Source organism: Crassostrea angulata, chromosome 6 (assembly GCF_025612915.1).
Source record: "Crassostrea angulata isolate pt1a10 chromosome 6, ASM2561291v2, whole genome shotgun sequence".
NCBI classification, from domain to species: domain Eukaryota; kingdom Metazoa; phylum Mollusca; class Bivalvia; order Ostreida; family Ostreidae; genus Magallana; species Magallana angulata.
The window spans coordinates 27833967-27849739 of NC_069116.1; the positions used below are offsets into that span (position 1 = coordinate 27833967).

Genomic DNA, 15773 nt, shown 5'->3' on the forward strand with positions numbered 1-15773 from the left:
TGCTAGACTGATTTGGACATGCGTAACATGCATCTCTCATATGATTCCGGAAGTGGTATGACGTAACAGAATAATATTTTTTAATACGAAAAAAATATATAACATCAGTTGCCTATGTTCTTAGTGGATGAGAGTCATTGACCCCTCCTAGATGAGATACCAGTTCATCCCTGGTTAACTCCTAACATATGCCGGTACCCTTTTCAGCTGGGTGAACTAAAACAACACAGATAAAGTATCTTGTATAATAAGAGAACAACACACAACATCAAGTGATCACAGCGGGACTTGGAAACAGCAACAGTTGGGCCCTTTGCCTAACACCTATGACCACTGGGCGATTTGCTCTAAACTAGTTTTCAATTCAACCATTAAGGTAACTGTATCTAAAATTTCTTTAGAACCTTTTCTTTGGTAGACTTTAATATTGGTACTTAGCTTCAAACAAAGTCATAATGTTTCCAGTATTACCTGGTAGTTCTTTTGCAATCTCTCATTTTCAGTAATTTCCTCTCAGAAATAAAATAAATCTTTGGGACACCACAATTATTCAACAAAACATATTTATTACTACCCAAGTAATAAATTTCATAAAAGTAGATAAAACAAGATACATGTACAAATACAATTGTCACATATATGGCAGTGTTCCACACTTCTTTCACATCTTTATGAAGACTGAATGTTCATTCAATCCTTGGCATATTAGCTCAATAGCAATGCTAAAAAAAATCATACACTTTTCACCTCCTCCTTAAAAATATCTGTCCTTTTTCTAATTGTCCAACAGAAATTCTCATTTTACAATTGTCTGGAATTTTCCTAATCCAAATCTGAAAATAAAAGAGAAATTGTTGAATCACTATGTAAAACATTATTTTCAACAGTATTGTATTATTTTTTAATGAAAATTACAAAACCTTTGTTTTAAATTCAAAACCCTAATCAAATGATTCCTCCATTCACAGATTTCAGATGTTTTTATCCAGAAATACAGTTCATTCCCAGAACATTGCTAGGATTTCATCTATATCCAAATATTGTAAATTTGTCTGAATATTATTTGCAATCTAACCCTGACAAAATATGTAACTTTAGTAATCTCTTACCTCTTGTGATCCCACTGTTGTAATAACTCCTGTAAATTTCCCCATATCCTTAGACTCTACAAATACTGGTTGATTCCGGTGAAACCTGTGAAGTGCAAAATTGATCAAAATACTACCTTAAAATGCTGGGTGTTTAATAGATATTTTCTTACTGCTACTGTAACTTGCAAATCTTTAATTATAGATAGATGTAAAATCATTAAATGTCAATATGGAAAAATATCTGGGGTTTTTTATTATCAAGAGATGTAACTCATGTGTAAATTCTGAAAAAGAAAAAACATTCCAGAATTGCCTATTTCATACACCTTGTCTTACCATCTCTTGTCATAATACAGTCTTCCATCATCTATCTTGGCCTCTGCTATGATAGGTTCTATGGGTGAGGGATGAGGGGTGACTTTTTTGCTGACAGGCTTTCCACTAACTTTGTTGATGATTCTCAAATCATCCATAATATCTTCATCATCCAGGAAAAGATTTAGCTGAGGTAAGATCATTAAGGATAAAAAAAAAAAATAGTGTGTATCATCATATCATATATTACTCCTGTTTTGATGTATACCATTTTTGGAACATTCATATATGAACTTATTATGTAAGAACCAAAACCTTTTTTATTTTATTTTTTTGTTTGGGGGGGGGGGGGGGGGGAGCAAGCAATTAAAAAATACATATACATGTACTGGTACATAAAAATCACCAAGAGTATTTTGAATTAACTTGCTTTTTCATTTCCTGAAATATTTGATGAATTGAACACAACTTTCATTACATGGTTTTTTTTTTTAAACAAATTGGAAATACCTGCAGTTTTTATTTTAATTTCAATTGAGAAAAATATCAAAATATACACTGTAATAATTTAGGATTTACTATCGAATCGCCGAATGAACTGAAATTGTTCCATATTTAGTAAATTCATATTTAATATATAATTAAGACGTATTTCAGGCATAATTTAAGAAAAATCATGTTTTTTTTCTTGTTTATGGGAACTGTACCCGTAAAATTGTAATGCTTAATACCAGCACTACGGGTAGTTAAGTATTGGAGAAAGAAATTCTGCCATCCATCCCATTTGAAATAAATTTAAAGTTTTGAACAAAGAAAATAAGGGACTAGTTACTATAGGTGAGGATACCTGACGTAAATATGAAAATGAAGACATAGAAAAACCATTGAATGTTAAAAGGATATCTGGATTTTGTTTCCTCCTTTTCTCTGGTAATGGCATGGGGTCATTTGGTCGTCGACGTAGCTTCCTTGTGGTTACAGGTTTCATTTCCATGGAGTCAGATAACAGGAACCCTGAACAAGAGAAAATAATACATCTAATATCAAAAGAAAGTTCAATAATTTTGATTCCCAATCACCATGCAAAACTGCTACATCATTTAATTTCAGATACATGAAAGTGCTGGGTCAGCACATCGTAAAAGATTATTGTCTCAAACAGTGTGAAATCAAAGTTCCTGATTAGGAATGTGCGAATTGAATTCTATAGTAATTGTAGTTTGATTAGGAAATATCAACAAAAACTAGAAAACTGACCAGTCAGGAAGGGCCCCGCTATGACAATTAATATAGAGAAGTGAAAAAAACTTTGAATTCCATCCTCTTTATATTAACAATGATGAGAAATAAATGCCCGGCAGAAGATGTAAAGAACTGGAATATATAGGATCTCGTGATTTGTAGTTGGATATGATTTTCATCCAACAATTAAAGTGTTTTTTTCTTGAGCCTTAGTGAGGGGATAAAACACACAAGTTGGATAAAAATCATATTATACTACAAATCATGAGATTCTATTTATCCCATATTTTATACACCGCAATCAATGTTTACACTGTTTATAAAACTCTACATTATTTTTACTTCATTATGCCTAGGCAAATCCCATTGTAAAGTCACAACTGTGGAATATCAAAAAAATATCCAATGAGTCATATCCACGGGATAAAGTGGGTTAACATGGGATGAAATAAAATTTGTTAAAAAAACAAAGAATTGATACCAATGCAATGATACCTAGGCTTTGCCTCTATTCAATAAAACTATCATAAATCATTGAGTACGGTATTTTAACCCAAAAAAATATGAATATTATATTTCAAATCCATATTTCAAAGAATGTACACAATACACCTTAACTTCAAAACAAAGTTCATTTGCAGACACAGGCAGTGCAGTAATTAATCTCAATGTGACAGATAAAGATAAAGCTTAGGATTTTCTTCCTGTGGAAGGTTAATTAATCCCAAAGGACAAATATTGCACAGCCTTCCATGTATACAATGGTAACATTCTCAGCAGTTATCTCTCTTTGCCCATTCATTCTCAGCAGTTATCTCTCTTTGCCCATTCTTCTTATGCATAGTTAGGAATCTACCCCACCACCCCAGCTCCAAACCAGAAGACATAGAGAACCAAACTTAGCATCAAAATATGTATTTCTGCCTACTGAACTACCATACCAAATTTGAACTTGATTGGGCAACCATAAAAAAAGTTATTAGAAAAAAACAGGAAATTTGTGGACGGAAGAGTGACAGACGGACGGACGGACAGACGGAGGGACGGACAGAGTGATTACTATAGGGCACCCGCAAATCCTTGCGGGGCCCTAATAAAAAATTTCAATGATATTAATGTAAGTTGAGACATAACTACCGGATATAACTCTGGGCATTGTTTTTAAAACACATTCCATTTGCAACATTTACATCAATATTATTAAAGCTAGATGTGCATCAACAGAGCAAGTATTTGGCTAAACCCTGTGAATTGGTCCTCAAAGTTTTCTCTATTGAAGCCAAAACAACCTACTTTAGATTTTACAAATTTTAACAAGAAAAGAGCTTGATAATTTGAATACTGGATCTGAGAAATTTAAACTAGGAATTTACAAAACAAAAAATATCTGATACAGTTTTACAGTTTATAGTTATGCAACACACAGTGCTTTAGATGCATTTCAACTCTACTGACATGAAATATATAGCCTAGATGTGTGGGGTTTTTTTTCACATATAACCTACCTCCTGTAAGGTCCATTGAATTTCTTTCACTTTCAATGTTCTTCTTTTTATCTTCCAACTCTTCAATAAGATTCTTTTTCAGTTCAATCTTCTTCTCCTGGAACATTAACTACAATTAATACACTGTTTTTTAATAATAAAATTCATTCTTTAGGAACACATTTATTTCAATGCAAACATCTATATTTGAGAATGACAAAAACCTTAACTTGCTAAAATTGCATGATACAAATTGTTACCAAGCAATAACATTCAAAACACCTTAAATTTTGTTAGATTGCTAACCCTGTCAATCTATAAATATTTTTACAAATAAATTCTTTTCCCTTATTATTAATGGAACTACCTAAAAGATAAATATCCATCTTCCATTTACTATATATAAACTTACAAATTTTAAGCAATTCACCAATCTAAGGAAAAGTAATGTACATGAAAGGGTAATTATTTAAATACTAGACTTTGACCCGTGCGTGCTTGGGTTGACATTGCATATATCGGACATTTACGAAATAGATACATAAACACACCATATTGTTGACATTTACATAACAAAGCAATGCTATTAATTTTACTACACTTTCCTTAGTTTGAAAAGATCTACGGTAATCTAACTGTGTCTTAGGAAAGGCCCTCACCATGGACAGATAGAATGCCTCCCATATACCCGTAATGTATCAGAAAATTGCAGAATCGCCCCAAAACAATATGAAGTTGCATTGAAAATAACAGTCAAATTAATCATAATAACCATTTTGAGACTGTCTGTAAATACCTTTCATCTAAAAATTTAATCCATATAATGTAAAAATTCAATACTTTTTCAACAACGTACACATATTTTCTTTGCTACAGACACAATACACAGAACTCATTCTATCGTAAAACTGGGTCTGTAGGACATATATATAATCATATCATTTTAACGATAAAACATTTTATAAATTATATTTTCACTCTCTTAATAAATATATTGTGAATTTAATGCATGAAATCAAATATTTTTTTGCCATCACGAAGACAAAAGTAATACAAAGAAGATATGTATATTTCTTATTTTATAATTTCTCTCATAAGAAATCATAAAATTATAAGATCAGAATATATAGCAATAAAATTTCCAATGAAAATTTACACGTATTTGTATTATCGTTTCTGGGTTAATTAATGCAAATATGATATTGTGGAAACATAAACTAAAGATCCAGTTAGCATGAATTTATTGCGCACGCGCTAGATTGTAAAATCCAAAAAATCCAGATGATTTCTGGTATTTTTTGAGGAATTTTCACTGATCATTAATTAGCGAAGCTTTACTGAGAAAAAATAAAAGCAAATTGGTATCATTCAAGTAGCAATGATGTTTAAAATATATAAAACAAAAGGCAGTACTCTACCGATTTATCTGTATTAAAGCCCAAAAATTTGAGTCTATTATTTTAATAAAGTAGTATAGATGTCAACTCTGTGGTATTCTAAAGACAATTTTTTTAATTACCTCAAAATCTTTAACAGATGCTTTCTTTTCCTTTATATATTCCCTCTCCACTACATCAAGCTGAAAAAAGGAGAAATCTTAAAAATAATAGAATCAGAATGTTAAACCACTTACCAGATTCTTTCTGACAAAATAAAAATACTATATCAATTTGTAAAATTTAGATGAACTTTTTGATGTTCCTTGAACTTCAGTACATAAAATCATCCATTAACATAAATATGCCCCTGTAAGTATTCAAATATATGTAATAAAGGACATGAGATACGATGTTCGACCACATACAAAATGACAGTTCTCTCCAAACTCTAGATGCTGATCAAATCTAATAAAGATATTGAATCAAATAACAGTTTTACTTCAAACTCTCTCCAGATCTCATTCACACGAATCCGCTCCTTGTACTGTTGATCAATTTTTTTTCGTTTCTTGATGTACTCTGGTAGCGTTCCTTCCTCCAGTTGCTGCAACTGCTTCTTCAAGTGGGCCAACTTGTCTTGGTACATTCTGCAAGAAGTTCAGCATTTCACAAAATTTAAAAACAGCATCCAATTTTCGTCACATGCAGCATTGAACTGTATTAACTGAAACATAATTTTTTTTTCAATTTTATTTGTATTTCTCCAAATGTGAAGTCCTTCCTTTTTTATACCTTATCTTGGGTTCAAAGGTCTTGATTAATGTACAAGTACATGAAGTAGTAGACGGAGATAAAATTATTAAATAGATTGCAAGCAATGCATGCATTTTTCAGTGCAGACTCTTATCTCAAAGGCAGAAAAAAAAAATAGCAGACTGAAACTTAGTTTCAATATGAGCATTTAATGAATACATATTTGAGTTTTGTACTTTATGTAAAATCTACAAAAATCAATGAACCTGTAGACCAACCTGCATCTTCATGATGCTGTTTTTTACAATCAATACGATTTAGCTACCCTTAAAGTAAAATATTGTACTTTTCGGGTAGCTATATCATAGTATTGACCTCAAAAGCAGCAATAATTGTATAAAGTAATTTTAACACTGTTAGTTTGATGTGAAACTTTAATCCAACACCAACATCCCCCCCCCCCCCCCCCAAAAAAAAGAGGGGACCAAAACCACACATGTACCAGTATTATTTTGTAACAGTTATCCTGAGTGAAAAAGTTGGGTATTACTTACTGCTCTTTGATTTCCGTGTATTCTGTTTCACGCTTAACCATGTCCGTTTCACTTGCATCTTCTGTGTCTGAAATAAAACAATATTCATTTTTTTCTTAATGGGTACTGCATATCATTGTGAATAAGTGTTTAAAGTAAATTATGGTAAGTTAAATCTACCACTCAATGTCTCAACTAATAAAAACAAACCCATATTGAAACTTTATCATAATAAGGCTATGACAATTTTGCAGCAAAGATAATAATTAATACAAGCACAAAAACAAATCATCAGTTTACAGAATCTTTGTGAAGTCATTAGTCTAAACATAAATAACTTGATCTGTCCATCATGACTAGTCCAAACCCAAGTTGAATTCAACATTTCATTAGTAAAACTAGTTTTAAAATATGTTTAGTACATCAACCTCTCTAAGTTTTTTTTTTTTCTCCTTAAAATCTCAGTGCCATGATCCTGAGTAAAATGAGGCATCACCAATACAACTTAAGTAGCACCTGGACAAGTCTAGCACACACTCAATTTGTCCAAAAACAGACAACTCCTTGACATATTTTCAATTGACTTTTGTATAAACAAAACAATTTAATCATTCTTAAATAAACAATGTCAATTTTATCCTTACATTTTGGACAACTTTCAGACTATTTTTGAGAATGCCTTTAAATCATCAAATCTTTAAAATTACATGCAAGTTTACACTCAATGGAGAAATTAAATATAATTTTTTTTCACAGTATAAATGTGTTAATGTACAGGTTACTGCTAGACTTCTGGAAACAAATTCACTTTATGCATAAAAATCATTTTAGTGCTTTAAGTTTACTTACTGGTATTTAAATTTTTGTTACCTAATTTAACTTTTGAACAAAACAACAATGCCTGTTTATGGACAATAGTTACACACAATAATATTAATTTTCTGAAGTGCTGTAAAATAATTCTCATTAATATAACTAAAAATGTTCATTTATTCCAATTCTCAAATAACTACTATTGAGTAAAAGGGATCAAATATATAGAAAAGTAAATCAAACATTTCATCACAAAAAACATGAATCTTCAGAAAGATTTTCCTTTTTAAATTATTTTTTTTTCAAACATGCATGCTTTTTAGCAAGAGTTACTCTTTTGAAGAATCCAGCAATGTTCTCAATCACATGCACCATACTAATTAATATTAAATATGCAAAGTGAAAGTAGACCTTGCTCTGAGGGAGTATCTGTTATTACAACACATCATCATAAGAAAGTTTAAATAAAAAATGATAGGTTTATATGTATTCTCATCTTGCGATTAATAAAGCAAAGATGATCACCATTAACCTATGTTGAAGAAAAATTACATGTCATAGGTAATCATATTACAGATAGAGAAATTTCAATAAATTATACTGAGTCATCATTTACTTACTGAAGGAAGCCATTGCTACAATGATATCATTACAAGAAAGATAACTCTATTTTAAATATTTACAATATGAAATGTGAATTTGAAAGATTCAATATCCAATGCAAAATGTTAGCTGCCTATGGACACGCTTCATATGCATTTTTTCTATCAGAAATTTAGGCCATTTGTGTGACATTAACCAACTGATGTACTTTCATCACATGTATATGTTTTTAATAAATAGCACCATTTTTGGTTTGAAATAACACATTAAACTTCAACACATTGAGTTTAACAGAGAATATATAAATTAAAAGTTATTTACAGGTGATATTTCTTTGAAAAGATTTTAGGGTTTCCAAGTTTTGTTCACAATTTGTTTCTTTAATTTATTAAAACAGACTTTGCCTTCCTCAATTGAACCACATTGCATAAAGTAGTTTGTTACTTACAAGCTTTGTGTTAAAAAATTTTTCAATTGCTACCTGAAAGTTGAATGGTATCAAAATACATTAATTAAAAGAAACAAACCACAAAATGTAATCTTTTTTAATCCATATAAATTTTGATGAAAATATTTTTCATTAAAAAATCATCCCATGAATTCAACCCGAAAAGAATATGAAAATTAATTCAAATGCATCCATACACATTTATGTGCATAACTGACTAATTAACGTCAACCTATAGGACCTACAGCTAATTATACATAGAAATGGAGGAAATTCGAATTTATTGCTTTGTTGAACAAAAATGCAACAATCACTCCAAGACAAAGATAGAAACAATCTCCACATATGCTAGACGTGTATTGTACGAAACAAAGAAGATAATTTTGTAACACAATTTCGATTCACATTTTTGATAATCATAAAGCTGGTAAACAGGTAAACAAGTGACTGTGCCTGCAGCATGCTTGGCGCCAATGCATACAACTGATTTTATAAAAGTACAAATTAATTTTTCTCAGTGCATTTACCTTCATCGGTAAAATTTTCATCAAAGTCTCGATCATCATCTAAATCTAAACTATCTACATCATCGAAATCTGTATCATTTACGTATCGAGGAGACGATGTGTAACTCGACGCCATATTTGTTTTCATCGGATGTGCAACTATAAAAGCGGTGTCAGGTCAAATCGCTACTATGTATTGTTTACCCCTTGCAATCGATTATGTAAAAAATCATTGGCGGATCCAGAGGGGGTGGGGTTCCGGGGGTCGGAACCCCCCCCCCCCCCTTTCTCTGGGACATAATTTTTTTTTTTGAAAACTTGTAAGGCCTATTTAAAGGCAATTGTCCCCATTTATAATATAAATACTGTAATTATTTCAAATAAATGCTTTTAAAATTTAAAGAATTTTTTACAACGCACCGTAATTTACGTGTACATGTATTTCTTATATGAAAAAACCCTAACGAATTATTTTTTATCGAAAAAGGTACTCCCCATCAGTTTGTCATGTAATCATTTTCAACTTTAGATTGAAAATTAATAAAAGACAATAACATCTCTAACATCTACAATGTATTGTCTACTCTATTTCTTTAAAAAATGGATTATAGTTAATTTTATGCAAGTTATGCTATTTTTCTAGAATGCTAGCTATACCGTACCTTCATACCCACATGAAACACAAAAGAAAGCCCTTTTTTGTTTTGTTTCCAAGAGTCGGAAATTATGTTACAAAATACCGTGTAAGGGGTTTATATACTTTTCAAAACTTTCCTGAATAAGATCGCATCTGTACTAGTGCCGGGTGATGTGGCGCACCCATTATACAGAGGTCACATCAAGTTCCCTGGGACGACTATTGCTTGTACAATTGTATTTCACATGTTCCATCCATTCAGCAGATAAACTATCCCCATTTTTGTCATATCCTATCATTTAGACCTTTATTTAAGAAGGCAACCGATAGAAATCAAAGTCAATAAATAGTTCAGAATTTAACCATCAAAGACATAAAAAAAAATTTACCAAAAAATTAATTTTTATAATAGCTTGTCGTAATAAGTCTGAATTATTTTTGGTTTCTTACTGTTTCTTTCTATTAACCATAGCATAGACGCACGTTCTCATTGCTGGAAACTTGGGTTTTTTTAAAGGCTGGAAATTATGCAAATCTTCCTTACCTAAACCAAAACGCTCAATAATGCCGTGCACTCTGATATTAAAATAGATGTAAAATAGATATTGTTGAGATACATGTTCATTAAATTTACGCACGGAAAACGTTCAAAAGGCCTTGTTTATTGACAAATAATGTATTTTGCACGTATTGATTTTCATCAATTGGACCCCCCCCCCCCCCCTTTTCAAAATTGCTGGATCCGCCTCTGTAAAAATGATATATCTTTAGAATTATATTTGTGATGAAAAAGTTAAATGTTATTTAACAGATACTAGATATCAATCAAATTATTCTTAAAAAAAAAAGGTGGGTCCATATTTAGCAGAGACATAAATAACATTGTTAACGTTATCTAGTCCTATGTCTTTGATTTTTAGCATACAAACAATTTTTTTGAATCCCCTAATTTTTTTTAGTCTGCAGTTAAAAACGTTATCTAAAATCTTTAAATTAATGTAATGTATATGACAGATAACTCACTCTTATGCGAAAATTTCCGTAAACAAAAATTTTTGTTTAATCGAATAATCTATGAACAGTTTACTTGAAATATACTATTGGAGTGCGCGTGCGTAGAAATACGTGTTTGTTGTATGATTTTCCGAATTTACTCTAGCTTATAATATTGTTTAGGTGAACACGATAGACAAAATTAACATTAAGATGGCCCATACATTTCAACAAGAGTACATGGAAATGCCCCCTATCACTCGAGCTTACACGACTGCATGCGTTTTGACAACACTTGCTGTGGTAAGTTTTAATTATCTTTTTTTTTTTGCTGCAGCAAAATTTGTTTTCAAACTGTTAATTTTTCAAATAGAAGAATATTTTGACACGAGTCACGCTAATAGTACGTAGTTTGACTAAACCGTAGCACTTCTCATTTCACTTTGTCGTAGGAATGAAATAGGCTGTTAGCTGTTAGACAGACTGGCTACTGTCTATTTTATCAGTGTTTTCTTTTATTTTACGTCTGCCCAAGAGTCTCTGAGACAAAAACAATAAGTCAGTATGATTTGGCATGCACATATGATTCCATCATGTTAATACACTTATATTATCTGCTTATATTGTTAGATATTCGGATTTGCTTGATATTTGGACTGACATCTTGCTTAATAATATTTAGCAAGAATTAATAATTGAATTAAAATTTAAACCTATTTGAGACTGCAGGTGAAGATTACCCTAGTTATAAAGACTGTAAAAGTTGCAAAATTGAAACAGACTTGACACAGAAATTGCGTATGTACAATTTTAACTGTAACAAGGGACCAAAGTTGGAGAAGAATTATGAAAGACTGTTTTAAGAAACGGTTGGATTACAAACATTGCTTCTCAGCTGATCAATGTGGCCCATGGCTCTCATGTTGTTTTATGAACTTTTTGATCACCCCTGAAATGTATATGATGTATCATGCTGACATTATAAATTAAGCATTCTGCAAAATATTTTTTTCAGCAACTGGACATAATTTCACCTCTTCAGATATATTTAGATCCAACAGCAGTATTTTCAAAATATCAGGTAATGAGCTAAAAGGAAATTTGAAAAAGTTTAATTTGAGATGCCTATTACCATTTAGACATATTTGATATGTGATCATTTGAGAAAACACTGCATTTTTATGTATTCTATATATTTATGACACTATATGTAATATAAATTAATTTTTTGGGATTAATTTTTTGTAATTATCAAATATGTCTTTTTTAAAATATATTTTTACATAGAGCTCTTCTTTTAAAGGAGATCAATACAGTCTAAAAATGGCTAAGACATTCGAGCCCTCTTAATTCCAAAATATTCTGAATTTTGAATTAAATTAAAACAATTTGGGCGGATTTGTAATTGAATTTATGAAAACAATTTTTTTTTAAAGTTTTGAGTTTTTAGCATTGATAAACGATTTTGCTTTCTTTTGTTGTTTTAGGTGTGGCGCTTGGTAACAAACTTCACATATTTAGGTTCCATTGGATTTAACTTTTTATTCAACATAATATTTGCCTATCGATATTGTCGAATGCTAGAGGAGGGTTCATTTAGAAATAAAACAGCTGATTTCTTCTTTATGATATTGTTTGGATGCACTTTATTGACTGTAACAACAGTATCCTTTTGAAAAGTCACTTTGGGTAAGATAGGATTCAACATTTCCTTTCTTTTATTGAACAAGAATTACATTACAATTATCAGTAATATTATTATCCAGATAGTTACTGTAGATTCCTTATATAATGCAGTATGACCTGCCATCCTGTATTAAAACATGAAAAAGAGGGCTGAACTTTTGTTATGATTCCATATCATCTACACCTATGAAATAATTTAATTATTTAAGCAAGATTTTTGAATCTGCAACGAGAACTTCTCACAATTTTACCTGGAAATTAGTTCCTTACAATTACTTAGGAATCTACAGTATTCAGATTATCAGTGTGAAATATGCTAGTTTTCCTTAAGAAACTTTTCAGATGTTAGTTCCTATGGTGAATCTAGTATTTTTGGGCAGTGCATTGACTATTATGCTAGTGTATCTTTGGAGTCGGCGTAATCCCTATGTGAGGATGAATTTCTTTGGATTAATGACATTTCACGCTCCATATCTTCCCTGGGTCTTGCTGGGATTCTCTGTTTTACTGGGAAATTCAGTAATCACAGACCTACTGGGTAAAAGTTAATTAAACCAATCACATTCATTGAAAAATACATGTATTTCTAATTTCATGTTATTTCAATTGTTGTACATGTATAATCTTATGAACCTTAGTACGTGTACATGAACATTAATGTAGATTGTTTGAATGATTGAAGTAAACCTCTTCAATTTCCTCTATAGGTTCTTTAAAAAAAATAGGACATGCACTTCAGTCTGTACAAAACAATGTGTTCTACTCTTATTTACAGGAATTGCTGCTGGTCACATTTATTACTTTTTAGAAGATGTCTTCCCACAGCAACCAGGTGGCTTCAAGATTCTAAAAACTCCACGATTTTTGTAAGTACTCTCAGTGTTTGAAATAGTGGTACATGTACTGTATATATCAAACAAATTGAGTATAACTCTTAGACTAATGTTTGCCCTTAAACTATACTTTTTAGTTGATAATCAGTACATGTAATATGTTTTTGTAATTGATTTACAGTTGATCTTGGTATTCTGAATTTTTATATCTCAATTAAATGCCATGTATAATTTATATTGCCCTCAGTATTTCAAATTCATAGATAACTTAAAAGTATTTTCAGCCCCATCCAGTTTGAGATAAAAGGTTTAACTATAATCTAATACTAGTAATTACGGGGAATTTCAAGTTAAACTTACCCATTTTTTCTGCCAACATTGTGTATTTGTTTCTGGAATTGGTATTTGTTGTAATAGCCATTATGTTGTACTTGAAATGCTATGTACTTGAACTGCTATGCAATAAAAGTTTATACGAGATAAAACAGTATAAAATTTAAAAAAAAAAAGAACCACATGTAATGTATTCATACATCATATCAATTGGTTTTTGTTTGTGAAAAATTACAAATGAAAAGAATAACCCTAATTTTAATTAAGATGTATTATATCCACACATGTATTATATTTATATCTATTTAATATCTTTAAAATTGGGAATAGAAATTGGATTAATGTTTATTTCAACTAACATTTTCATGTTGTTTTGTAGAACATACCTCTTTGAAGGAGCCCCAGAAGATCCGAACTACAACCCCCTACCCGAGGATCGACCAGGGGGCTTCAACTGGGGGGAGCCGCAAAACAGACAGGAAGATGGACAGAACTAACTCATGACATCAACACTCCCATTTTGAGAATGAATAACTGACTGTATGAAAGTTAGAACTGACTTCATGTGTGTGTATGCAATATCAACTGGTTTTGGCGTGTGATAGAAAGCAATATTTGCATGATAATGATGAGTATGTGAACATGTAGGTTTTTTTGAATGTCTTCTGTGATAGATATAATATATCCAGCTTTATGTTACAAGAGTTCTATCATTAAAAAATGATCTGCTTTACAGAATCCTGACTTTATATGCCTTCGATTTAAGTAAGGTTTTGTAAATCATGTTTGATTTGACATTCATATTTGTTTAAGTTTGATTCATGCCTATCATTGTAAATAATCATTGGACAATTCTTCTCCTTGAAAAAAAAACCACCAAGACGTACAAATGTTTTGAAATATACGGTATGTTTAGAATTTTGTGCAATAACTTGTTATTATGGTACTATTGTCAGTACATATACCGTATATCCAAGTGGTTTTTTTTTCTCATGTCAGAAAATTTGCAAAAATAGGGAAAATGTGTAACTTTCTTTTTATTTGTTTCGATAATATTTTGTGTCAGTAAAGTTTCTTTAAGCAAACAATACCAGATATGATTTCTACATATTGAATAGTTTGCAATGTAAAAGTGATCATGAAAATTACATCGTCATGAAAATTAAATAATAATTAGGTTATTTTGAAAATGAGTTTACAAATTTTGTGACAGACTTGTTTAATTCATAAAATGATTTTATTTCAAAATTGTTTATATCTTGTTTTTAGCTCACGGAGACGAAGTCAGGGGGAGCTTATGCTATACCCTCGTCGTCGGTGTCGGCGTCGGCGTCCGGACCTGGTTAAAGTTTTTGTTGCAGGTCCTGTATCTAAGCTATTACTTGTCCTATCTCCACCAAACTTGCATGGATGATGCATCTGGGCCTACTTATGGACTTGAAAGACTTGGATGCTGAATCTGAGTCCTAAATTTCAGATGCTGGAGGAGGCTAAGTTTGTTGGACCAGGTTAAAGTTTTTGTTGCAGGTGCCCTTTGATAGCAATATCTAAGTTACTGCAGGTCTGTACTTCACCAAACTTGCATGGATGGTGTGTCTTATGATACTGATGCACCAGGCAGGCTTGGGTGCTGAATCTGAGCTATAGGTTTCGGATGCTGGAGGAGGTTAAGGTTTTTGGAGCTGGTTAAAGTTTTTGAAACAGGTGCCCTTTGATAGCAATATCTAAGTTACTGCTGGTCCGTACTTAACCAAACTTGCATGGATGGTGTGTCTTATGATACTGATGCACCAGGCAGGCTTGGGTGCTGAATCTGAGCTATAGGTTACAGATGCTGAAGGAGGTTAAGGTTTTTAGAGCTGGTTAAAGTTTTTGAAACAGGTGCCCTTTGATGATTATATCTTAGTTACTACTTATCCTAACTTCACCAGACTTCCATGGATGGTGCGTCTTATAATACTGATGCACCAGACAGGCTTGAATGCTGAATGCTGGAGGAGGTTAAGGTTTTTAGAGCTGGTTAAAGTTTTTGAAACAGGTGCCCTCTGATGATTATATCTTAGTTATTACTTGTCCTAACTTCACCAGACTTCCATGTATGGCGTGTCTTATGATACTGATGCA

General features: G+C 31.5%; 2 protein-coding genes across 5 annotated transcripts; one reads left to right on the forward strand and one right to left on the reverse strand.

The window, feature by feature from the left end:
* Nucleotides 1–546: 546 nt before the first annotated feature.
* On the reverse strand, nucleotides 547–9329 carry LOC128190178 (sin3 histone deacetylase corepressor complex component SDS3-like). 4 transcript variants are annotated; one of them, XM_052862112.1, is made up of 10 exons: nucleotides 9189–9329; nucleotides 8231–8245; nucleotides 6819–6885; nucleotides 6011–6158; nucleotides 5652–5711; nucleotides 4154–4250; nucleotides 2310–2420; nucleotides 1428–1599; nucleotides 1110–1194; nucleotides 547–833 (listed from the first exon to the last, which is right to left on the reverse strand). In XM_052862112.1, exons 1-10 carry the CDS (start codon nucleotides 9313–9315, stop codon nucleotides 744–746), a joined length of 972 nt encoding a protein of 323 aa, XP_052718072.1. In that variant the 5' UTR covers nucleotides 9316–9329; the 3' UTR covers nucleotides 547–743. The 4 variants fall into 4 exon arrangements, with proteins under 4 accessions (XP_052718072.1, XP_052718071.1, XP_052718074.1 ...); XM_052862111.1 differs by having other exon boundaries at nucleotides 4154–4262; XM_052862114.1 differs by lacking the exon at nucleotides 8231–8245.
* A 1582-nt stretch (nucleotides 9330–10911) lies between these two features.
* LOC128189114 (derlin-2-like) lies at nucleotides 10912–15309 on the forward strand. Its single transcript, XM_052860582.1, has 6 exons — nucleotides 10912–11100; nucleotides 11813–11878; nucleotides 12285–12461; nucleotides 12826–13021; nucleotides 13259–13349; nucleotides 14029–15309. Exons 1-6 carry the CDS (start codon nucleotides 11011–11013, stop codon nucleotides 14144–14146), a joined length of 738 nt encoding a protein of 245 aa, XP_052716542.1. The 5' UTR covers nucleotides 10912–11010; the 3' UTR covers nucleotides 14147–15309.
* The last annotated feature ends 464 nt before the right edge of the window (nucleotides 15310–15773 follow it).